This window comes from Schistocerca nitens, chromosome 8, assembly GCF_023898315.1.
Source record: "Schistocerca nitens isolate TAMUIC-IGC-003100 chromosome 8, iqSchNite1.1, whole genome shotgun sequence".
In the NCBI taxonomy this organism is placed as follows: Eukaryota; Metazoa; Arthropoda; class Insecta; order Orthoptera; family Acrididae; genus Schistocerca; species Schistocerca nitens.
This window is the reverse complement of record NC_064621.1, coordinates 358,570,717-358,597,556: the sequence shown is the minus strand read 5'-3', so window position 1 is coordinate 358,597,556 and position 26,840 is coordinate 358,570,717. Positions and strand designations below refer to the sequence as shown.

The 26,840-nt window shown below is 41.7% G+C and overlaps 1 protein-coding gene across 1 annotated transcript in view; it reads left to right on the top strand.

The window, feature by feature from the left end:
* Positions 1 to 26,840, top strand: part of LOC126199566 (ankyrin repeat and SAM domain-containing protein 1A-like) — a 576,756-nt gene that overhangs the window by 107,396 nt on the left and 442,520 nt on the right. Inside the window, exon 2 of the mRNA XM_049936488.1 lies at positions 24,223 to 24,303. Coding sequence (XP_049792445.1) covers positions 24,223 to 24,303 — 81 coding nt within the window. The remainder of the gene's footprint in view (positions 1 to 24,222; positions 24,304 to 26,840) is intronic.

Sequence of the window (26,840 nt, the reverse complement as noted above, 5' to 3'; positions counted from 1 at the left end):
ATTGGATTCAACTGGCAGCAGCAGTGCACAGATATGCGACGAACATCAGTAGTAGGGATTCACAAGCTTGCTCTCACTGTCTACATCTACATTTACATCGATACTCCGCAACCCCGTCATCACAAACCCAGAACACTGTGTTGCCTATGATGCATCATAGCAGTCAAAGGTGCTTGTGTATCTGAACTGAAAGTGATTTGTGTCATCGGTAACAGTACAATAATTTTGTTGGTAGCTAGTTTCGTAATGGAGGAAAAATAAAAGGTACTCATATGGCGAGGGCCGCATGTTGAAAGTAATATCACATGCAGAAGAACTTGGAAACAGAGCAACTGAGCAGCGTTTCGGCCCTCCGCGAACAGAGGAAAAAGGAGGAAAAAAAATTGTGATTGGTGAGTTAGTAAAGAAGACCTGAAAAAAATGAAGACTATATGTGCAAATAGAGGACTGAATGCAAAATTGCCCAAACTAAAGGTGAAGTGGAACCGTCAAAATGGCATTGGATTTAATACAAAAATGATTCAAATACACACTCGTAAGCTATCTCTACAGGAAACTTAGCAGACTTCAAGGGTGTTGGTTGGTGCTAGAGGTTTATGAAGCGTCATGGACTTCGCACGCGAGCCACAAGCAGAATATATCAGAAAATGCCACAAGAGTATGAAGAGAAAATATTATCTTCCCTTCGCTTTATTATTCAGCATCGAAAGAAAACCAGTGTAGAATTAAACCAAATAGCGAATATAGACGCAACTCCTCTGTCATTTGATGTGCCGAGTAACAGAACTGTTGCCATGAAAGGTGCTTATTTATTTATTCTTTTATTTGCAGGTCTAGTTTCATATGACCAAATGGAGGAGCGAATCTCCAAGGTCGTGGAACGTGTCAGTACAAGAGATTAAAACATAGAAGTAACAACCCAAAAAAAGTCATGCCATTAGTTGTTAAGTAAACGCAGTCAGCAAAATAACATAAGTATCAGCTTTATTTTCCAAGGAACTCCTCAACAGTATACAAGGAGTGGGCCATGACGAAACTCTCCAGTTTCGATTTGAAAGCGCGTGGATTACTGCGAAGATTTTCGAATTCTTGTGGCAGATTAATGAAAATGGATGCAGCACTATACTGCACACCTTTCTGCACAGGAGTTAAGGAAGTGCGATCCAAATGCAGATTGGATTTCTGCCGAGTATTAACTGAGTGAAAGTTACTAATTCTTGGGAATAAGCTGATAAACTGTAACTATAAAAATAAGTGGACATGGAAAAATACACGAGATCGTTGTCCTTTCATGTTGTGATGACGGTACTAAACTTAATCCAGTGAACATTTTCAAGCGGAAAACAATGCTAAAAGCCTCTGAAATACCGCCAAGTGGTGTTGTTCACGTACTTGACAAGGGTTGGATGGACGAGGCTGGTATGAAATAATGGATCAACAGAATGTGGGAGAGAAGTAAAGAAGCTTTATTGAAGAAAATTTCTCTTCTTGTGCTAGATCAGTTCAGTAGTCTTTTGGAAAATTGTGTGAAAGAGAAACTGAGGCTGGCTGTTACCCGGGAGGGCTTACTTCACAACTGCAACCTCTTGATGTCTCGATAAATACCTTAAACCATTGGAAGTGTATATGGGAGAGATATGGAACAAACGGATAAAACCCGACGTAAATCCACACCGAAGGAACATTTAGAAGCAAGTGTGTCAGTGGATAAAACAGTTGTGGTCTAGAGTGAGAGAAGACATTATTGTGAAATCTTTTAAGAAATGCGGCTTAAGTAACGTTCTCGATGGCAGTGAAGACCATCTCATATATATGAAGAGGACAACGATGACGCGAAGCGGAAGAAGTAGAAAGTTCAGATGACAATTTTCAGGGATTTTAAAGGTCAGTTCGGTTTTATAAACAAAGAACTTTCTTGGTCTGTCTTTGCAGCCTAATAATGAAAATGGTATAAATGTTATTTTTTAAAATAATTGCTTGAAAATTAAGGCGCATCTTACAGTCCGTAAAATACGGTAGTTAAAATAAAATTGTGATTCTGCCAAGTAAAGAGAAGCAGTGGAACCCATTCGTCAGGGTAAACCCCAGGAAAGAGGCTTCAAAAGTCTAAAGAAATACACCCATCCGTTTAGGAGGAGATAGTGGTCTGAAGGACAGATATTGTGTTCTACATATGTATGTAGGGCATGCACAAAATTAAAGTTACATTCAGTAAGGATTATGACTCTGTACTTTCAAAGAAGGCGGTCTCAGTATGTATTTTGTATAGCTTGAAAGCATTTAACGGAAAATAAAGCAATCCCTGGCCGGTATAAATTTGTGGAACAGCCTATGAGCGCTCTTCGTCACTCAGGTGGGTGGACAGAATGAGGACTTAACTGCTCACGCTTCAGTTTGTTGACAGACTAATTATTGTTTTATAATACTTCTTCCTTATTTAGGCCATAAACAGTTTCCAACAGCTATACCAATATTGAGATGTGTCTCATTTCATGCATTATGTCATCACTGCTGTGCATTTTGAGAAATGTTATTGCGGTTAGTGTCTGCTCTGAAGCTTAAAAACCGATCAAAGCTATTAAACATTGAATGTTAACAATTCAACTACAGTAAGTCAACACTTGAAATACTGTAAGAAACTGAAAAACAGTTTTTAACAATCAGTATTATTTGATGAAAATTAATTTTTTGTGCAAATAAAAAATAATTTTATAACAGATCGACAGCAGAATCCATAACATGGGAATACCACGATTATATTTGGACGTCACAGCGTAGACCCATCTACAACCAGTAAGGGAGTCTGATTAGCTGGTTGAATCAGTTTTAAATGCGCTCATTTTAGGCTAAGCTAGACCATGAGCGTTGTAAATATGATTTGGAACTACCGATAGTTATATCCAGTCCCATTTCTTATACTTTCTACTACGCGTATTGGATGATTACACGTCCATCATCTGGTGGATGTATTGCCTGTACAACCTATAGGTAACCTATTCAATTTCTGGATGTAGAAAAATGTTTTGATTGCTTAGATGAACAGCGATATAGATATAAGCTGACAAAAAAAAATCTCAACACCAAAAGAATTAATGTAGAGTAATTAAATTTCGGGAATACATTTGTCTTGGTGACATATTTTAAGAGATTAACATTGCAAGATCACAGGTTAACCCACCCCCAGAATGTTGAATGCATGCCTGAATGCAGGCATGTAAACGTGCATGCACTGCGTTTTACAGGTGTCGGATGTCAGTTTGTGGGAGTTCGACACCTGTTGCACTTGGTTGGTCAATACAGGGCTGGTTGTGGATGACGATGGAGTTGTCGTCCTATGATGTCCCATATGTGCTGGATTGGAAATCGATGTGGTGATCGAGCAGGCCAAGGAAACATGTCAACACTCTGGAGAGTGGAAAACATCCCTTGGAATACTGTTCATTAGTGCCAGAACAATAGGTCGAATCATCAGACTGACACAGTCCGTAGCTCGTGGTCGTGCGGTAGCGTTCTCGCTTCCCGCGCCCGTGTTCCCGGGTTCGATTTCACGGCGGGGTCAGGGATTTTCTCTGCCTCGTGATGACTGGGTGTTGTGTGATGTCCTTAGGTTAGTTAGGTTTAAGTAGTTCTAAGTTCTAGGGGACTGATGACCATAGATGTTAAGTCCCATAGTACTCAGAGCCTTCAGACTGACACACAAATTTCCAGAGTGCGTGGGTTAACCACAAGTGTGGTTCTGCTATCTTTCGAAATCGCCCACCAAAACATAACTCTAGATGTAGGTCCAGTGTTTCTAGCACGCAGACAGTTTGGTTGTAAGCCTACAGCAATCACACGACCAGCACTGGCACCGCGGCACGGCCGGTTTTCATCAGAACACGCAACAGACGTCGACCCTGTCCTCCAGTGAGCTCTCGTCTGACACTAATGAAGTTGAAAATGGCTGTGGGTGGGAGTCAGTGGGACGCACGCTACAGGGCGTCTGACTCGGAGCTGTCTGTGAAGTAACCGATTTGTGACAGTTCGTTGTGTCACTGTGCTGCGAGATGCTTCTCGAATTCCTATTGCAGATGTAGTACGATGCGCCATAGCCATACGCCAAAAACGGTGGTTTTCCCTCTCGGTAGTGCCACGTGGCCGTCCGGCGCTCTGTCTTCTTGCGACCGTACATTTTCGTTTCCACCGCTACGAGCAATCATGTACAGTGGCTACATTCCCGCCAAGCCTATCTGCAATATCACAGAAGAAACATCCAAGTTCACGTAGCCCTACTGTATAACCTCGTTCGAAGTCAGTGAAGTGTTGATAATGGTGTCTGTGTGGCCTTAAAAGCATCCTGACTAAATCAACTCACCACGTCCAATCCCAAAGGTAACTAATCATATATGTATATATATATAATTGATATTAACATAAATGCATTAGATGACGGAGGTAAAAATAATCTGAAACGTGTATGAAAAGTATTATAAATGTGACTTGTTAAAGTACTCTGTAGTTTCATGTGATTTGTGGAAAGTAGTGGCACACTATCTTCCGTATCTCATAAAGTGTTACGGATATCAGACTTCATGCAGATAACGGCAATGTATATTTGTGTTCTGGGAGTGGTATAGCTATGGTCCACAGAGTACTTTGACCTCGAACCGTCGGCTGAAGATCATGCAGGACAAGTTACTGAGTCAGCTGTAAAATCATACACAGCTTCAGCAGAAATTCCGCATCGCTGGAAAAAGGTTTGCCTCGCCGGCAACAACTCTGCCTCGTTGGCAAAAATTCTCACCGTTTTCAAAAGTATCAGAACGATCAAAATTATTTATAAAAATAATTATATAAAGCATGTAACATTCATCATTTCTACGTTTAAAATGCGTAACCTTTGTTGTCAGCAAAAACCACACACACACACACACACACACACACACACACACACACACACACACATACATACATACACACACCTGTCCAAATTCATGCCTAAAACATGGCTGTGGATCCTTAAATGAAGAACTCCCATCCTATTTGCATATCTTCATTGCTACAAAACAAGTGCGGCTAAAAAATGAAATACTAAGCAGGTAGTTGACATTCAATTTTTAGGCTTGAATGAGGCTATGTACAAAACACGCATGACCATGCCTATAACTGCATAGAATACATATTGGATAAAATACTATGATAAGCAACCAAGATCAAAAAGAGAGAGGCAGTTTTAATTCCTGTCGGCTACTGGAAGCATGCAGTTAAATGTGTGACAGTTAAAGAATAGCAACTGTCTGCGTAGCATGTTATTTTTTGACAACATTGCCCACAGTGGTACACAAACCTGCACGCCTTCAATGGGCCACTCTGGTATTGGTATTGTAATAGCGGGTAAAATGTGACAATCAATGTCTCTGCAGTTTTGTAGCTTTATGGGATTTAGTCATCGTCGAGTGGCTTCGGCTGGCAACTAGGGCATATCGGAAAAAAAATGTACCCTCTCCTCCTCGCCAAATTGACGATAGTGGCGGCATTACACGGTATTAGCGTAATGTCTCAAAGAGGATGACGACTTCTTTGTCTGGTGTGCTCATCAATAATATGAGGATTTTATGCATGTCATTTAATTATTATAATTATCTTCATGTTCATGATGTGCTGCCGTGATGTGCGAGGGCTGATCAACAAAGATTGTATTTTTTTCTTCTTCTCTGATGTTTATTACTCCTTTGCATGATCTTTTTCAAAGTACTGCCGCCATACTTGAATGCACTTTTCATAGCGTCTCTGGCAGTCCTCCATTCGTTGTTAGGTCCTTGACAATCGTCTCGACCGATCGAGGTGGCGCAGTGGTTAACACACTGGACTCGTCCTCGGGAGGACGACGGTTCAATCCCGCGTGCGGCCATCCTGATTTAGGTTTTCCGTGATTTCCCTAAATCGCTCCAGGCAAATGCCAGGATGGTTCCTTCGAAAGGACACGGCCTACTTCCTTCCCCACTCTTCCGTAATCCGATGAGACAGATGACCTCTTAGTGTGGTCTCCTCTCCCAAATAACCCCACCCAGTCGTCTCACTTATCTTCAGCAGTGCTTCAGAGTTTTCAAATCGAATGCTCGGAAGCGTTGCCTTTAGTGGTGGGAATAAAAACAAGTCACAGAGTGCAAGATCGGCGCTGTAAGGCAGATGCGGTAATGTGTTGAACTGAACCAGAAATTGCATGACTTGATTTGCAAGTTGTTGTTGCGCTTTGTCGTGATGAAGTCGCCATCCATTCCGAGAAAGGTCGTTTCCTCGCAACGTGTTCCTCACTTTACCACGTACTGACGTGTAGTATGCTGCTGTAACAGTAGTGTGAGGGAGAACTGCGTGCTGGTAAATCTTTCTATGTCAGTCCAAAAATGTTATCACCAGCACTTCCCCTGCAACAACTTTCACCTTTCTTTGTTGTTGGAGGACCTGGAGATTTCCACGCTGTGTTGGCTCGCTTTCCTTCAGGATCATAAGAATGCAGCCATTACTTATCACCGGTGATAATCGATTCAAGAAACGCATTCCCTCCGTCAGCAAAGAAATTTTGTCTGTATTCGCACAGCCTTTTTTGTTCGGGAATCAACAGACTTGCATGCAGCGGGCACAAACACGGGACGTATTGAGATGAACATGCATAATCATAAAGACATTGCTATATGGAACTCTTCAACACTCCACTGAGGTTACGTAGCTATCCGCCGATCCTCACCGTACGCTTGCTGCAGCTTTTCGTAAATTTCTGTAGCTATATGGTTTAAACGAACACAGAATTTTATTGCGCCATATTGCTCCTCTCGCGTCTTCAAAATGAAGAATTACTACCATCCTACCGATACGAGAGTGCTGTCGCCTACAGGCATCATACATAAAAACGCGCTCTTTTAAAATATTACATATAGGAAACAATCAACGAAGCTATAGGAAATAGTGAGTCTAGGGCTTCGTTGATCAACCCTCGCGCGTCTGCACTGAAACAATGAAATATCTGGTTTTTGTTTTCGTTTTTCACACTGTGCAGTAGGGAGGATAGGAATGCCAGATTAAATATTCTGAGCAACGTCACAGTTTTTTCTAACGGTGTTGTTACTGCACCAAACTTTGAACACAGTTCCACTAAACTGCTGACATGAATCCATGTGCAACTGTCAACAAGCAAATTTTGAAGACGCCGTATTAAACTCTTTTACTATTGCCTAATGATGATCATTTCAAGTTCGAAAACTCTTACGTACGTTTTTTGTTAAAACAGTGTAAATAATAGTAACATTCATAAATGTTACACTAGAAACAGGAATGGCCTACACTGTCCTTTACACAGCCTTAGTGTACGAGAGGAAGAAGTGAAGTATTCACCCATAAAGATCTTTGACTACCTAAACACTGATGTAAGTAATTTAATAGACAATGAAATTAATTTCAAACACAAACTGAAATCGTATCTGGTTGATCGTTCCTTGTACTACTCCATAGAAGCATTTGGCTTGGGCGCGCTAACGCGTGCACGTGTGTGTGTGTGTGTGTGTGTGTGTGTGTGTGTGTGTGTGTGTGTGTGTGTGAACAGATGTTAGTACAATCGTGTCCTGCACAGAAGATGGCATTCCGGTGAATTGACAACCATGTCAACGATGACGTCAAAAAAATGGTTCAAATGGCTCTGAGCACTATGGGACTCAACTGCTGTGGTCATTAGTCGCCTAGAACTTAGAACTAATTAAACCTAACTAACCTAAGGACATCACACACATCCATGCCCGAGGCAGGATTCGAACCTGCGACCGTAGCGGTCGTGCGGTTCCAGACTGTAGCGCCTTTAACCGCTCGGCCACTCCGGCCGGCAACGATGACGTCAGGGCACCTATTAAACGGGGTAGTGTTTGCCGGTTGGTCCCACATCCACAGCCGCTGTGTATACAGTCACACACGGTGCAGTACGCCACAGAGAAGATGCCTACCAGACTCTCTGTGGTGGAAGGCCATTGGAAAAATGGAAGCAGGACAGTCGCAAGCTGATATTTCCCGATGGCTTAAAGTGAATCGTTCTTTGGTTTCTCGGATGTAGCGACAATTTATAGAGACCGAAACTGCATCCCGAGACCAGAGCAGGGCCGACTGTGTGTGATATCAGAAAGAGAGGACCCTTATCTAGCCGTAAGGACAAGACGGTACCGCCTTATTACTGCACGGCAACTGTCATTTGACCTCGCAGCATGAACTGGGCGTGTTGTATCGAGACACGGTGTACAGAAGGCTTCGGCAGAGTTGCCTTTATTGGCGGAGACATTCTGCATGTGTACCTCTGATGCGTCTTCACTGAAGGGAACGTCTAGTGGAGTCGTTAACGTGTGGACGGTCGAACAGTGGGCCAATGTTCTTTTCTCAGATGAGTACCGATTTGGTCTGGAGAGTGATTCTCGATGGATTCGCTTCTGGAAGGAACGTGAAACACAATTTCGAAATCCAAAGGTTGTGGAGAGAGACGGATATCGAGGAGGATCGTTAATGGTGTGGGCAGAGATTGTATTGACCATTCGAACACCTCTTCATAAAAGTGAAAGTGTACAGGTGAATCGGCGAGTTGTAACTGCTCTCAGGTATGGAGACGAGATCTTGGGGCCTCATGTGCGGTTGTTGCGAGGTGGGCCCACACTTCATATTGAGGAACGATAATGCTCAACCTCATAGAGCGCGGGTGGTTGATGTTTTCTTGGAAACGGAAGCTACTGCATGCATGGCATGGGTGTTCGCTCTCCCGATTTGAATCCAATGGAGCATGTGTGGAAAGCGCTAGGAAGATAGGTTGCATCACGTCTGCATCCACCAAACTTTCCAAGACCTGCGAGCTGCTCTGCAGGAAGAATGGGCTTTATTATGTCAACATGAAACTGATACCACTCACAGCACGCCCCGTCGTTGTCAGCCCTTTATTGCTGCCAGAGGTGGTAATATCCTATGCTGAGCACATTAACCTGTTGTCGGAATGTATGTGCAAAACCGTTAAGTTGAAAAAAGAACAACATTTTTGTCCATGTATGTTGTATTCTGTTGACACTGTTTTGTGGCAAAATGAGCGCAAACTTACAAGATATCCGTTTGTTGCTTTAATTTTGGACATCAGTACAGAATTGTAATACTGACTCCTTTCACAAGGTAGTGAGATGTCAAATTTATGGTTTACGAAACATGAGAATATCTTAACTATCTAATTTAAGTTTTTTTTTACTGCAGTATGAAATTAGCTGTAGACTCTTTTTTTTAATTTGTGGTAATCGATGTCCAGCTGCTCTCAAGCCGAAAGTTGGCATGAATACTGCGATATTTTACAACAGATATTCCTGTTTGAGGTGTTATCCATTGCCTATACCCAAACTTCGAACTGTCTTAGCTGTCAGTTGTAGGGGGACGTAAAATGTAGCGTGGGCTCCGATCCACGGCGCATCTCAGCATTCGTTACATACGCAAATCATTGCCAGACGTAAAATAACTGGTGGCAGAAAAAAAAGCCTAGGATCAGTTAAGGGTAGAACGCCGAGTCTTTACCATTTGAAGCTTACCCTCTTTTTATTCAAATTACTTATTTTTACAAATGCACTATTCAGTAACTGCTCAATCAGTATTAAATTAAGAGTAGTAAACTTGTTACCTAGTTATAGCGAGAAGACATATGTAATTAGATTTGTAATTACAGTAGGGAGTTTTATCTTTGATGGAATAAAGACTTGTAAACCACCTTGTCTATTATTTACTTATACGGATAAGGTGTCTGTTCTTTCGGACATGTTCGAAAGAACAGACACCATTGATAACCTGCAGCCGTTTAGAAAGAAATTAGAATTATATTTTAATACCTTCAGCTGCTACCGGGCGTTGATGTATATCAACGGGGACAGGTGAAAATGTATGCCCCGACCGGAACTCGAACCCGGGATCTCCTGCTTACATGGCAGACGCTCTATCCATCTGAGCCACCGAGGGCACTGCAGGGACTATCTCGCGCACGCCTCCCGCGAGACCTACATTCTCACCTTGTATGTCCACACACTACATTCGTAGTGCCCCACCCCAACACACTCATTACTCGTGGAAGACAGTCTTACCAAGTCCCGTAAAACGGACACCATGTCCGTATAAGTACATAGTTCAGGCAACACCGGCCAGGACCTTCTTCTGTGCGGATGCACACATATTCCCCGAACTCTTACGGGACTTCGTAAGAATGTCTTCCACGAGTAACGGAGGCTGAGATGGATAGTGCGTCTGCCATGTAAGTTCGAGTCCCGCTCGGGGCACATATTTTCACCTGTCCCCGTTAATATACATATAATTCTAATTTCTCCATTATTCGTGGAAATGGATTTAATTCAACTTCTTTCATTTGACTGACATCTTCATGATCACTCTTCAGGTGTGGCACTTCTGTATCTCCGTTAGGTTACTCTTCATGAGTATCCAAGCCATAAGTAATCATTTTGTAGATTTTGATGTTTTCACCTTTGGTGTTTCTGCGAAAGATTCCTACAGAAATAGCATCGAATAGAAATATTCAGTCTTATCTTTCGTACGTGATTGAGCCTTTAGCGTCGTCTTACCCACCATTGAGCTACTGGGTAATACCGTAACTGGCAAATTAAATGGCTGCCAAGTTGCATGTCTGGCCTTGATTTTTGTTACAGACAAGTTGAAGCCGTCGTTAGAACTGGAGAGACAAGTACTGGCCGCTATTCTGTGTAAACACACGTCAAGGTAGTTACGAAACGTTTCAGGTTCTCGCTAAACGACATGTACGTTATTCCTCATCTGGATAATTTTTTGGCGCGGAAAAGCTTCATCTGCGAAACGGCTGTCAAGAGTGACAAATGGCTTGTAGTGTGATGTTTAATTAGAGACTCGAGCTGGTGGAAGATAGTTTAGAAAAAAAGAGCCCATGGCAAAATGGAATCAATTCCTGATTGAGAAAATTCATCCAAAGGTGAGAGCACTTGCCAACGCTGCACACGAAGTTAGTTCATTTACTAAAAGTGCGTGTGAAAGATGTAATCTTACGTAGTAATGTCATTATATGCTGCGCTACAGGCAACAGTAGACTGTAATTACCCAGTGACTTATCTGTCGAGTGGTTGTCGCTCTTGGTGTTGACGTGTGTGCCAGGGAAGGCATCATTGTTCGTAAGTGACTTTTTACTGTTTGGAAGTGTGTGTGTGTGGGGGGGGGGGCGGGGGAGGGGGGGGCTAGCGAGGGAACTCAATACCCCAGACAACGAAACACAATAACTACTACTGGCGTCGCTATACTCGAGCGTCTTTTGGGGACGCATATGCTTGCGCGTTCGAAATGCATAAAGCAGTGGAACTCCCTCTGACGTTCCAAGTGACCCTTTGCGGAAAAGTCAGCGTTTCCTCAGATCTTTAAGATCCTTGAGTGTTGGTGCCACACAAAAAGTCGCTGTGATCGTCTTAGTCGGGTTACTTAACCTATATCACAGAATTAGATCCGAGATTTTATGCAACTCCATCTCCTTTAGTATCTTCGCCAACTCAGAGCTTTAGTTTTCAGTTCTTATGGTGAGGTACATCTTTGTAAAGTTCTTGTCCACTTAACTGTGTTATGTTGCATTATAATTCACGTTTCTTTTATAAAAAATTATAGTGCTACTTAAATCTTGAGTTAATTATCACAACAGGTTCCGTTAAATGATAAATATTATGTCAGTTTCTCACCTTCAGATTCATTGTTACAGCCAATAAATTGAAGTGTCAGTAATTCCGTTGCGTACATTGAATTCAGCACCGGATCTCAAGATTGTGCCTGTTTCTTGAGGAACTTCAGATTCAATCGGAATTCACAGTACGGTGTATGCTGGCTAGAGGCGTATAGTTCTATTTGTTTTTATTTCAGGCCTTATAAACTTAAAAGTTTCTTTGTTCAACAAAGCTCAGACAGTTTTATGTATATTGGTACAGTTCAATCTGGATAGCTGTACAGGTTTCGAAATGGTGCTAAACTTCTCGCCACATGTTCATAAGCCTCTGCTGCAGCCCTAGATCCTTTGTATCAAATCTATCAGATCTCGAACCTTTGTTCTGTGAACAATGTCCCTGATAAACCCAGCTGCACTGAAATCCAGCGGAGTCATATCGAGAGAGTGGGTAGGCCAGGCATAGGAGCCTCCCTTCCGGTCAAACGCTCAGGAAACATGTTATGGAGAAATGTGGCAGCCTCCCAATGATAGGGGGGGGAGTGAGAAAGGGGCACCATCCTGCTGGGAAATAACGTCGGGAGGTACGTGTGGAACTGCATAGTTCGTCAACATGTCGAGACAGGTCAGCTCTGTCAGCTCTGTCAGTGCTGTTCATGAAAATAACACCTTGGAGAATGTCTCCATAACTGCGTATTTACCCAACACAATAAAATGACCCTCTTTCGTTTCTTTATGTGCACCTCTAGCCCGGACACGATGTTTCGAACATTAAAGACGTTTGAACTTAACATCTACCAAATCTCGAACCCTTGGTATGTAAACAGTGTGCTTGATAAACCTCGATGCACTGAAGCACAGCGGAGTCAGATCAGTAGATCGAGGGGCCGAGAACCTGAATCTTTAACCTTTTGACGTCCACTGTTTGATACAGGCTTCGTGTAGTCTAATGGATTTAGCATTCAGCCATTTGCTTCCATTGTGCTATGCATGTTTTCCAATGTAGACTAACCACCTTTCATTTGGTCATCGCCGCGGTCTTTTCCTCTCTCTTCAAACTCAGCAGTGAAATATCTTGATTCATTTGCCATCTGTTCGCTTTCTCCGTGTCCCATCCACTACCATTTCGTTTTCGCTATGGTCTGAATTACGTATTCTTCTCCAGTCTGTTCCCTGATGCATTGTTGTTTTTCCTGTCTCTGCCAGCAATTCAAAACATACATTTCTCCATTGTTCGCTTAAGTCTTTTTTGATAATACACATTGATTTTTAACTTTACTTTTCAGAGATATAGGAAGCTTAGTTTTGAAAAACCTATTTAGTATACCATAAGCTTTCCAAGTAAGTTTTATTCGTCGTTTTATGTCTTTTGCAGCCCATTTAGTCTTTGTCTTCAAGTGACCCAAAAACAAAACCAATGAACTTAGTCGATGACTTCATTGTTAAATTATACTGTTTTATTGTCAGTATACTGGTTATACATTATTTTGGTTGTGTTATAGGTAATTTACAGGTCTATTTTCAAACCTTCTTTATTGAATTCTTCCGTGCAATATTGCTTGTTTACGCTAGAACGTAATAGTGTAATGTGATGTGCGAATCGAAGATGGTTCAGATTCCTTCTTGGTTTTCGCATTTTAATGATCTGAAAAAAAACGTTCATACAACATTAATAAAAAAGTATATAACATTACTTCCCTATTTAGTGTCCTAGGCTGTTTCGAAGTACGAAGATTGTCAGCTGGCTGCGATCGTTATAATGTCGACCTCATTCCAGTCGCAGAAACACGAATCTGGTCACTAATTTACGAATGCATAGAAACATTTTAGACTTTCCGGAAGCATGTTGTCCACGAAGCCAGTGGAAAAAAAAATTGAAAATCATTCTTTTAGTTGTGAAATAAAAATCGGAGGATACGAAGAGATGAGATTGTTTTGTAATCAGCCCTCGGGTCCTGTACGAAGTTGACTTAGTTTGTGTCTCACTTCTGAAGTGTTTCATTAAAACACCGTCCCTTCTTTCTGCGCTTATAATAGCGGCACTGTGTTAAACGTGATGATTTTCACTTTAGTGATGTCAGCGCCGCCTTTTGTAGGTGATGGTTGATGAATCAGAACTATTGGAACTCTGGTTTACTGTAGAAGAATGTCTTTACCGTACACGTCCGATTTCTGCAGACGAAAGAAAAATTTCAAAGCTGTATGCTGCGTAATACCAACTGACTCTGTTCTGTAGGCAACTATTTACCCGCCGTGCTTTTTTGCCGACACTGTTGTCACGAACACGCGCACACGCATTTCATTTTCTTCTCATGAAACGTGTCATCACCGAATGTGTGTGCACGGAAGGAGAAAGTGTTGCTCTTTATTTACGTATTCTCGTTTGTTCCATACTTGCGTTTGGCATCATCAGCAAGTATATTTTCATTCGACACATATTCTTAATGGGAAAACAGAGAAAGAATAAATGCAGTTTAATCTAGTGGAAATCACTGAAAGGAGCCAATAAGAAGATCAACTGTTTTGTGACCAACGTTGACAGTATAATATGAAAATTACTGAATAGCTCTTAACCTCTTCATCTCTTAGACATGTAGCGGCAATGAATTATATTGTAAAGAAATTACGGATTCCAGAAAGAAATTTTCACTGTACAGCGGAGTGTGCGCTGATATGAAACTTCCTGGCAGATTAAAACTGTGTGCCGGACCGAGACTCGAACTCGGGACCTATGCCTTTCGCGGGCAAGTTCTCTACCATCTGAGCTACCCAAGCACGACTCACGACCCGTCCTCACAACTTCAATTCTTCCAGTACCTCGTCTCCTAGTTTCCAAACTTCACAGAAGCTCTTCTGCGAACCTGATGCTAGAGCACTTGCCCGCGAAAGGCAAAGGTCCTGAGTTTGAGTCTCTGTCCGGCACACAGTTTTAATCTGGCAGGAAGTTTCAAATTACAGACTATTTGAGGTTGTTCATATTTATGTTTATTATTCATACTACTTAATTGCCGATTTCGGAATACTCATTCTATCATCATATGTATCTGGGAACCAGTTACATCTCTACCTGTTAAATGAAACACGTCCATTTATGTACAGTCGCTAACTACATGTATCCTGCCATAACATTTTACTGCGTAGATACAATTACTTTACGATATTCGAAAACTTTATTTTATTTTATGACACATACGAAACCCAACCTTACCTAGGAATGTACCAATCGAAACTCAAAGCTTCAAGAAGTCTGTAATCTTTTACACTGTAAAATTGCTAATTAGCAGGGTTTAGACTTGACATCGTCACCTGTCCACAAATATGGCGTCACTAAAGCTTTTTAACGGCACTACACCTAAAGTTATGGCCCTACAACGGAATGTGACAAAGGTACAATTACGTTCGGATGCCGTATTGTTCCGCTCGTATAAACTAATTTTTCACACACACGATGAACAAGAAAGCACAGGGTAAAATGATCTGTGTGTGGACCACATCAGCTGCTTGGAACACGGTCAGGTACACAAGGTCCACTCTTGTGTCAATATTACTAATATTAATTGGTCCGTGCACCGTGTTTCTCTAACCGTTTGTTTACCAGTGGCTGCTATGCGAAACCACTTTCTTTACAACTACCTAGTTTACCAGTGGTGGTACGGTGGAACAGTGACATTCACTGCTTACTGCTGAACTCTGAATGCGACCTTCAGTGCTGTGTGTTGAATAGCACATATTTCCCAACTTCCATGGCATTGAGATTACCGCTGTAGCCCATGTTTCATTTTTGCACTGCTGTCTGTAAGCTGTTTTTCTCTAATCGTACAGTTGAGAGAACGTCAGTCTTTTTATCGATACTAAATGTTGGGTATATTTTCAAAACAAAGCTTTGTGTGCAGCAAGTCATTACTAAGGGTCAACTTTCATACTACAAAAGATAGTGTCGTTTCAGTCTGTAACCATTGTCAAGTATGGGTTGAATTATCTCTTCTTCTCAGCAGTCTAATAATGGACTTCGTTTGCTTCTAACCAGACCATTGACCTACTACATCAGCTACAGAATTGCCGAGTGACCAGATGTCAGAAAACTCCGACAGTGACAGTGAATGTAAAATGGTGATACTGCGTAGTGCGGCGTTTTCTTTGTGTGTCTGTTGACAATGCCAGCATAATTAGCGAAATCAATGTAGAAGAAATAATGATTTTTAGTTTTGGAGTTGCTGTCATTGCAGTGGTTGTGGGAGCATCTGTTTGTTCTTCACCAACAAGAGCAAATAAAGCCCTGCGAGTCAGCTGTTACAAACCAGGCATTCCACAAGCTAAACGACTAAATGATGCAGCACTTACACGACTGCAAAGGGAACATCAAGGCGGTGTGCAGTTGTAAAGCGTAGTGAGACGGCCCCATCTTAGTAATTGGATTAGCCACACATGTGATGTTTTACTCTGATGGAGTAATAATAATAATAATAATAATAATAATAATAATAATAAATCCCGTGGAGGCCCGGGAAAAGAATAGGCCTCCGGTATGTTCTGCCAGTCGTAAAAGGCGACGAAAAGAACAAACCACTAATAGGGCTAACCCCCCTTTTAGTGTGATGAGTTGGTTCAGGACAGAACTAAAGAAGCCTCGGACAAGCGCCGTCATGGTCGGGGACGACGCTTGAACCCTATGCCCGCCCACAATGGTAACGATACTGCTAGCCAACTGGAAAATGATTTAAATCCAAATAGAGGTGTTTTGCAGGATATGCTTCCTACAACCACCCTAGAAGGAAAACAAAGGCAGAGGATGAGATGGTCAGATGAAGTTAATCGACACCTCATGTTCTGTTATTACCAAGCAACAAACTTAGGAACCAACACAACTGGATACAGATCACAAGTATACAGAACATTTATTACCAGATACCCAGAATTAAAATTTTTAACAAAACAACGACTAGCTGATCAGATCCGTGTAATAATCAATAATAACAGGATACCCCAGTCAGAATTAGAAAACATCAAACAACAAGTACAACAAATACTGGAACAAAATAATGTGCAAACAGAAGAAGAAGAAAATAGAGTAATGGACGCAAACGTCCCAGAGCAAACAAACAAAGAACAACACGCATCAATTAAACAATCAGAGGAAAACGAAATCTTGCGACAGCCACCAGAACAAGCACAAATAGAACACGAAGTGACACACATGTTAGATATAGAAGAAAAATTTCAGCTGACATACATAGAATACAAAGACACAAATACAGACATTAGACCATTCTTGCATAGACTGCCAAGTAACCCACAAGTCGAAACAACAATAAAAACTATCAACACAATCATACACAACAAAATAAATGAATATAGAACTATGGAAGAGTTACAACTACTTGTTTATATAGGAGCACTCACTACAATAAATATTCACACTAGGCAGAGATCAGAACCAACCAACACACAGAAGAAACCCACAAAACCAGCATGGCAACACAGGCTACAGATCAGAATAGAAAAACTGAGAAAGGACATCGGACAGCTAACACAATTTATAAGAAATGAAATGTCAGAAAAAAAACGAAAAACGTTAGGTAAAATCTCACAACAAGAAGCGATAGAGCAATTAGATGAGAAGAAGCAGAAATTACAAGCATTGGCCAAACGACTTAGAAGATACAAAAAAAGTGAAAATAGAAGGAAACAAAACCTAACATTCAACGCAAACCAAAAGAAATTTTACCAGACAATAGATAACACACACATTAAAATAGACAATCCACCAAACATAACAGACATGGAACACTTCTGGAGCAACATATGGTCAAACCCGGTACAACATAACAGGCATGCACGGTGGATACAAGCAGAAACAGACACATACAAGATGATACCACAAATGCCTGAAGTGATAATTTTGCAACATGAAGTCACCCAAGCAATTACTTCTACTCACAATTGGAAAGCCCCTGGAAAAGATAAAATAGCAAATTTCTGGCTAAAGAAGTTCACCTCAACACATTCACATCTAACTAAATTATTTAACAGTTACATTGCAGACCCATACACATTCCCTGATACACTTACACATGGAATAACTTATCTGAAACCTAAAGATCAAGCAGACACACCAAACCCAGCTAAATATCGCCCCATAACATGCCTACCAACAATATACAAAATATTAACTTCAGTCATTACACAGAAATTGATGACACATACAACACAGAACAAAATTATAAATGAAGAACAAAAAGGCTGTTGCAAAGGAGCACGAGGATGTAAAGAGCAACTGATAATAGATGCAGAGGTGACATATCAAGCTAAAACTAAACAAAGGTCACTACACTGCATACATTGATTACCAAAAAGCTTTTGATAGTGTACACCACTCATGGTTACTACAAATATTGGAAATATACAAAGTAGATCCTAAATTGATACAGTTCCTAAACATAGTAATGAAAAATTGGAAAACCACACTTAATATCCAAACAAATTCAAATAATATCACATCACAGCCAATACAGATTAAGCGTGGAATATACCAAGGAGACTCATTAAGTCCTTTCTGGTTCTGCCTTGCTCTGAACCCACTATCCAACATGCTAAATAATACAAATTATGGATACAATATTACTGGAACATACCCACACAAAATCACACATTTGCTATACATGGATGATCTAATACTACTGGCAGCAACAACTCAACCAATTACTAAAGATAACAAAAGTATTCAGCAATGATATAAGTATGGCTTTTGGAACAGACAAATGTAAGAAAAATAGCATAGTCAAGGGAAAACACACGAAACAAGAAGATTACATACTGGATAACCACAGCGACTGCATAGAAGCGATGGAAAAAACAGATGCCTATAAATATCTAGGATACAGACAAAAAATAGGAATAGATAATACAAATACACTCCTGGAAATTGAAATAAGAACACCGTGAATTCATTGTCCCAGGAAGGGGAAACTTTATTGACACATTCCTGGGGTCAGATACATCACATGATCACACTGACAGAACCACAGGCATATAGACACAGGCAACAGAGCATGCACAATGTCGGCACTAGTACAGTGTATATCCACCTTTCGCAGCAATGCAGGCTGCTATTCTCCCATGGAGACGATCGTAGAGATGCTGGATGTAGTCCTGTGGAACGGCTTGCCATTACATTTCCACCTGGCGCCTCAGTTGGACCAGCGTTCGTGCTGGACGTGCAGACCGCGTGAGACGACGCTTCATCCAGTCCCAAACATGCTCAATGGGGGACAGATCCGGAGATCTTGCTGGCCAGGGTAGTTGACTTACACCTTCTAGGGCACGTTGGGTGGCACGGGATACATGCGGAAGTGCATTGTCCTGTTGGAACAGCAAGTTCCCTTGCCGATCTAGGAATGGTAGAACGATGCGTTCGATGACGGTTTGGATGTACCGTGCACTATTCAGTGTCCCCTCGACGATCACCAGTGGTGTACGGCCAGTGTAGGAGATCGCTCCCCACACCATGATGCCGGGTGTTGGCCCTGTGTGCCTCGGTCGTATGCAGTCCTGATTGTGGCGCTCACCTGCACGGCGCCAAACACGCATACGACCATCATTGGCACCAAGGCAGAAGCGACTCTCATCGCTGAAGACGACACGTCTCCATTCGTCCCTCCATTCACGCCTGTCGCGACACCACTGGAGGCGGGCTGCACGATGTTGGGGCGTGAGCGGAAGACGGCCTAACGGTGTGCGGGACCGTAGCCCAGCTTCATGGAGACGGTTGCGAATGGTCCTCGCCGATACCCCAGGAGCAACAGTGTCCCTAATTTGCTGGGAAGTGGCGGTGCGGTCCCCTACGGCACTGCGTAGGATCCTACGGTCTTGGCGTGCATCCGTGCGTCGCTGCGGTCCGGTCCCAGGTCGACGGGCACGTGCACCTTCCGCCGACCACTGGCGACAACATCGATGTACTGTGGAGACCTCACGCCCCACGTGTTGAGCAATTCGGCGGTACGTCCACCCGGCCTCCCGCATGCCCACTATACGCCCTCGCTCAAAGTCCGTCAACTGCACATTCGGTTCACGTCCACGCTGTCGCGGCATGTTACCAGTGTTAAAGACTGCGATGGAGCTCCGTATGCCACGGCAAACTGGCTGACACTGACGGCGGCGGTGCACAAATGCTGCGCAGCTAGCGCCATTCGACGGCCAACACCGTAGTTCCTGGTGTGTCCGCTGTGCCGTGCGTGTGATCATTGCTTGTACAGCCCTCTCGCAGTGTCCGGAGCAAGTATGGTGGGTCTGACACACCGGTGTCAATGTGTTCTTTTTTCCATTTCCAGGAGTGTATTAAAGAAGAACTAAAAGAAAAATATAGACAAAGACTAACAAAAATACTGAAAACAGAATTGACAGCAAGAAACAAGACAAAAGCTATAAATACTTATGCTATACCAATATTGACCTACTCATTTGGAGTAGTGAAATGGAGTAACACAGACCTAGAAGCACTCAATACACTTACACGATCACAATGCCACAAATATAGAATACATCACATACATTCAGCAACAGAAAGATTCACATTAAGCAGAAAGGAAGGAGGAAGGGGATTTATCGACATAAAAAACCTACATTATGGACAGGTAGACAATTTAAGAAAATTCTTTATAGAACGAGCAGAAATCAGCAAAATACACAAAGCAATCACTGATATAAATACATCTGCTACACCACTGCAATTTCATAACCACTTCTACAACCCTTTAGATCACACAACATCAACAGATACGAAGAAAGTAAATTGGAAAAAGAAAACACTACATGGCAAACACCCGTATCATTTAACACAGCCACACATCGATCAAGACGCATCCAACACATGGCTAAGAAAAGGCAATATATACAGTGAGACGGAAGGATTCATGATTGCAATACAGGATCAAACAATAAACACCAGATATTACAGCAAGCATATTATTAAAGATCCCAATACCACAACAGATAAATGCAGACTTTGCAAACAACAAATAGAAACAGTAGATCACATCACAAGCGGATGTACAATACTAGCAAATACAGAATACCCCAGAATACATGACAATGTTGCAAAAATAATTCATCAACAGCTTGCCTTACAACATAAACTTATAAAACAACACGTTCCCACATACAAGTATGAACCACAAAGTGTACTGGAGAATGATGAATTCAAATTATACTGGAACAGAACCATTATAACAGATAAAACAACACCACATAACAAACCTGACAGCATACTCACCAATAAAAAGAAGAAATTAACACAACTAATCGAAATATCCATACCCAATACAACAAATATACAAAAGAAAACAGGAGAAAAAATTGAAAAATACATCCAACTGGCTGAGGAAGTCAAGGACATGTGGCATCAGGATAAAGTTGACATTATACCAATTATACTATCAACTACAGGAGTCATACCACACAATATCCACCAGTACATCAACGCAATACAGCTACATCCAAACATATATATACAACTACAGAAATCCGTAATTATTGATACATGTTCAATTACCCGAAAGTTCCTAAACGCAATGTAACATATACCGTACAGTTAAAAGGATGTCACGCTTGATCAAGGTCCGCGTCACCTTCCATTTTTAACCAGACATAACGTCTGAGACAAGAAAGAAATAATAATAATAATAATAATAATAATAATAATAATGTTGCAAAGTACCAGAAACTTGAATAATCCATACTTAAGCGCTGATTTATTGGAAATGTACCTGATCGTACCTATGTTCAAGAAATTAAAATTCTAACAGAGATTTAGTGCTGGTAAAAACATCGTTAAAGTCACTTTGAAAAGGCAGCTTGCGGTAACGATCGTTATGGTCTGGCATAGTTCCGTTTTGTTTTTGAATTTAATCAAAGTAAAAGTTTGTGTATGTGAGCGCAAGCTGCACATATACCACAGTTCTCACGAACGGAACCAGTGGCGCTGCTGGTTACAGCGAAGCGCGAATAGTGTTAAAGAAACAAGCCTCACATTTTTACCTACCTCTTGCAAGGACGTATACGCAGACCATTCAGATTAAAAGGGTTAATTTCCTGTCGGAAAAATAAAAGTTAATTAACGTTGATAAATGAAACATTTCAGCACATTTTTTCCCCTTGTCAACGAATGGATTTTACGCTAAAAGTGTGGAAAGAGATGTATACTTGATGCCGTTGGGACGACTGCAAGTGCGTACGTAATTACATTTTCATTGCTAAAAGCTTTTTTCTTTTAATTTCATTTTTATATGATTGTTGTACCGTAATTCTCTTGTTCCTTGGTGAAATTAGTGTTCTTTTGCTACCAGTTAACTTGTTTGGTAGCTTCTTTCCAGTACTGGTAGAATAGTTAGCTTTAGACTAGTAGATCATCGTTTGCGACAGTTCACTGCGTAGTAGCTGTGGACGGATTTTCATCTCGACGTCAAGTCGTCGAACTGGTTTGCTTCAGAGTTGTCCTCCTTCGATTATTTTTATATCTTCTAATTTAAATTTTTGTGTGAATAAAGCGGTCTACATCGTTTATCAAAATTTCTTTACTTATTACGTCGTTTAGACTATTGTCCTCAAGTATCAAAATGCTATAAACGAAGGTTGTGTGTCAGTAGTAAAAACAGTGCCTCTGAAACTGAACCTTTTACGTTGTAAGCTTTCTGATAACTGATAATGGTAGTAGTCGACACGTCGTAATAAACAAAGAAATTTTAATATGCGACCTAGAAAGTTTTATTCGCAGAATATTCGCAGTGATTGCAACTTCATACAGGAAATTCATTTCCTGTATTAATAAAACGAATTAATTGTGCAGGAGCATCTTAAGCGTATTCAGGTGGCTAATATCAAAAGAAAATTGTTATGTGCCACTAATTGTAGTGTAGAGAATTCTCCGCCTTCCGCTATGTTTTCAAAACTTGTCATCAGATTTGACGCGCAGGAGGTAAGACAGAGAAAGTGAGTTGTTACAACTTCGTTGTGTAGCACCATAGCGATTCCGCAGTTGCCGATGTAAATACACAGATGCAAGAAATAGCAAGACCAAGAAGAACTCGTGTGACATAAGTGAATATCAGTATGCATTTTTCTAAATCTGAAAAATTATGATTTCTCGAATTTCGCACCAGTCGCATAAGAATATCGCTAATAGCGCCGCTATGAAAAATGCAGATCGGGTTTGCTTTAAATACACGCTGTAACGGTCGTCAGCGTCAGATACCTTTGTGAGATTGGACATGGTGAGCTGATGTTAGTCAATAACGCCTTTAAGGCGATAAAGACGTCATTATCAACACCTCATCAAGTTTGAATGGGGACGTGTAGTAGGGTTACGAGAAGCTAAATGTTCCTTCTGTGATATTGCAGAAAGACTTTGCAGGAATGTAGCCACTGTACATAATTGCTTGCAGCGATGGTCGCCGAAAGGTACGGTTGGAAGACGACCAGGCTCCTGACGGCCATATGGCGGCACTACCGACAGGGAAGACCATCGTGTTCGGCTTGTGGCTCTGGCGCATCGTACTGCATCTGCAGCAGCAATTTGAGCAGCAGTTGGCACCATAATGACACAACGAACTGTTACAAATCGGTTACGTCACCGACAGCTCCGAGCCACAAGCCCTGTAGCGTGCATTCCACTGACCCCAAACCACCACCATGGTGTCAAATGAGAGCTCATTGACGGGCGGGGTGGAGGTCTTTTGTGTTTTATGATGAAATCTGGACTGCCTCGGTGCCAGTGATTGTCGTATGTTGGTTAGGAGGAGGCCAGTTGAGGACCTGCAACCAACCTGTGTGGGTACTAGACACGCTGGACCTACACTTGGAGTTATGTTCTGGAGTACGATTTCGGATGACAGCAGGACCACATTCGTGGGTATGCCAACCACCCTGACTGCAAAATTGTACGTAAGATCGGTTATTCGAGTTGTACTGCCATTTGTGAACGAAATTCCATTGGGTATTTTCCAAGAGGATAAGCCTCGCCCACAAACCGCTGTTGTAACCCAACATGCTCTCCAGAGTGTCGACATGTTGCTTTGGCGTGCTGCATCACCAGATCTGTCTCCAATCGAGCACATATGACACATCATCGGACGACAACTCCAACGTAATGTACAACCAGCTTTAACCGTCGTTGTATTGACCGATCAAGTGCAACAGGCATGGAACTCCATCCCACAGACGGACACCCAGCACTTGTACAACGTAATACATACACGTTTACATGCTTGCATTCAATAAAGATTTCGCCGCTAGAATGTTGATGTACCAACATTTCACATTTGCAACGGCTTATGTCGCGCTTACATTAACCTGTGATCCTGCAGTGTTAATCAATTAGTTATGTTATCTAGACAGTTGTATACCCATAATTTCATTTTCTACGTTAATTACTTTTTGGTGTTGCGGTTTTTTTCCCGTCAGTATATTTCTCGGTTCGTAGACGAATTCATGGTTGTGACAGCTTGTTATCCGTTGTGTTACAGCCTGCGGAGGGGGCCAGGCGCCAACGTACAGGATGCCAGCGGTTACTCGGCGTTGCACCACGCCGCCCTCAACGGACACAGGTACGTCACGTGCTGTACTGCTCTCTTCTCCCGCGCTGCTGCTTCTCGGTGTTAGATAACAGCGTTCTAATGATGAACCCTCATGAAACTCATTACGAGGGCCAAACAGTTACCAATTATTAGCGTCTTCAACACAAGACTGTTGTATCACTTGTTCAAGAAAAAATTATATAGTTTACACGTTTGTGTTACCTGAAATGACTAGATGTAATCAAAAATTATAAGAACGATGTATCGAAACCTCTCTGTAAACATATCAAATAGTTGTATGTGAATAACAATGTTATTGTTGTGGTCTTCAGTCCTGAGACTGGTTTGATGCAGCTCTCCATTCTACTCTATCCTGTGCAAGCTTCTTCATCTCCCAGTACCTACTGCAACCTACATCCTTCTGAATCTGCTTAGTGTATTCATCTCTTGGTCTCCCTCTACGATTTTTACCCTCCACGCTTCCCTCCAATACTAAAGTAGTGATCCCTTGATGCCTCAGAACATGTCCTACTAACCGGTCCCTTCTTTTTGTCAAGTTGTGCCACAAACTTCTCCCCAATCCTATTCAATACTTCCTCATTAGTTATGTGATCTACCCATCTGATCTTCAGCATTCTTCTGTAGCACCACATTTCAAAAGCTTCTATTCTCTTCTTGTCCAAACTATTTATCATCCATGTTTCACTTCCATACATGGCTACACTCCATACAAATACTTTCAGAAACTACTTCCTGACACTTAAACCTATACTCGATGTTAACAAATTTCTCTTCTTCAGAAATTCTTTGCTTGCCATTGCCAGTCTACATTTTATATCCTCTCTACTTCGTCCATCATCAGCGATTTTGCTCCCCAAATAGCATAACTCCTTTACTACTTTAAGTGTCTCATTTCCTGATCTAATTCCCTCAGCATCACCCGACTTAATTCGACTACATTCCATTATACCCGTTGTGCTTTTGTTGATGTTCATCTTATATCCGCCTTTCAAGACAGTATCCATTCCGTTCAACTGCTCTTCCAGGTTCTTTGCTGTTTCTGACAGAATTAAAATGTCATCGGCGAACCTCAAAGTTTTTATTTCTTCTCCATGGATTTTAATACCTACTCCGAATTTTTCTTTTGTTTCCGTCACTGCTTGCTCAATGTACAGATTGAATAACATCGGGGAGAGGCTACAACCCTGTCTCACTCCCTTCCCAATCACTGCTTCCCTTTCATGCCCCTCGACTCTTATACCTGCCATCTGGTTTCTGTACAAATTGTAAATAGCTTTTTGCTCCCTGTATTTTACCCCTGCCACCTTCAGAATTTGAAGGAGAGTATTCCAGTCAACATTGTCAAAAGCTTTCTCTAAGTCAACAAATGCTAGGAATGTAGGTTTGCCTTTTCTTAATCTAGCTTCTAAGATATGTCGTAGGGTAACAATACAATTGGCTAATTAGTTGCGCAGATAGTTGCTATGGAAAAATCAGTTAAAAACAGCGATCCAAGGCCAGTTTACCGGTTTTCTAGTTCAAAATCAAAGTAAATTTGCTATTGAGTTCGACCATACATTTCCGGAACCTACCTGGCTCAACCAGCGTTTTTCCGAACACATATTGCATAGGCCTTTTTTTTCGGGGGGGGGGGGAGGCGGCATCAGCTTTGTGGCTGGTTTGATCCGATCCTGTGCCAATCTCTTCACCCCAGGGTGATATTTGCACCAACATGCTGAATTATGTGGTAGGTATGTCCCCATACCTCCCTTCCTTTACAGTAGCTATCCGTTACAGCTTCCTCATGTACAAGTTATTGTCTTATGTCTTAATACATGTCCTATCATACTGTCCGTTCTTCTTATGAACGCTTTCGGCATCTTCCTTTCCTAACCAATTTTATAGAGTACATCTTCATTCCTTATTTTATGAGTCAACAAAATTTTCAGCATCTCATATCCTCGATCCTTTTCTTTTTCAGTTTTCTCACAGTTCATGATTCACTCCCATACAATGTTTTTCCAAGAGTGCAATTGAAAACTTTTCTTCTTCAATTTAAGGCCGACGCTTGATACTAGTAGACTTCCGTTGACAAGGAATGCTTTCTTTGCCTTTACTAGTCTGCTTTTTATTTCCTCCTTGCTTTGTCCGTCATGTGTTATTTGGCTTCAAAAATAGCGGAATTCCTTCACTTCGTCTAACTCATAGTCCCTAATTTTGAGAAGTTTATAGTTTCTGCTGCTCGTCATTATTTTCATCCTTCTTCGTGTTACTTTCAGTCCACAGTGTGTGTTCATCAGACAGTGCATTCAGTTCAACAAGTAATGTAATTTCCTCTCATTTGACATCAACGAATGTTATCCTTGACTAGCGACCCGGCACAGTTTCGAACGTATAGCATTAAGTATGTGCTGCCAGACGGCTTGACTGGCTTAGCGTATTTTGTCTGCGGTGCACGAATAAAATTATTCGGAGAGAACGTTAAGTAAGTGAATACTATGTCATCACCTTCGTATAACTTACGCTATGTAAGAAGCACGGCAGGAAAGTTGTTTGGAGGCATGAAC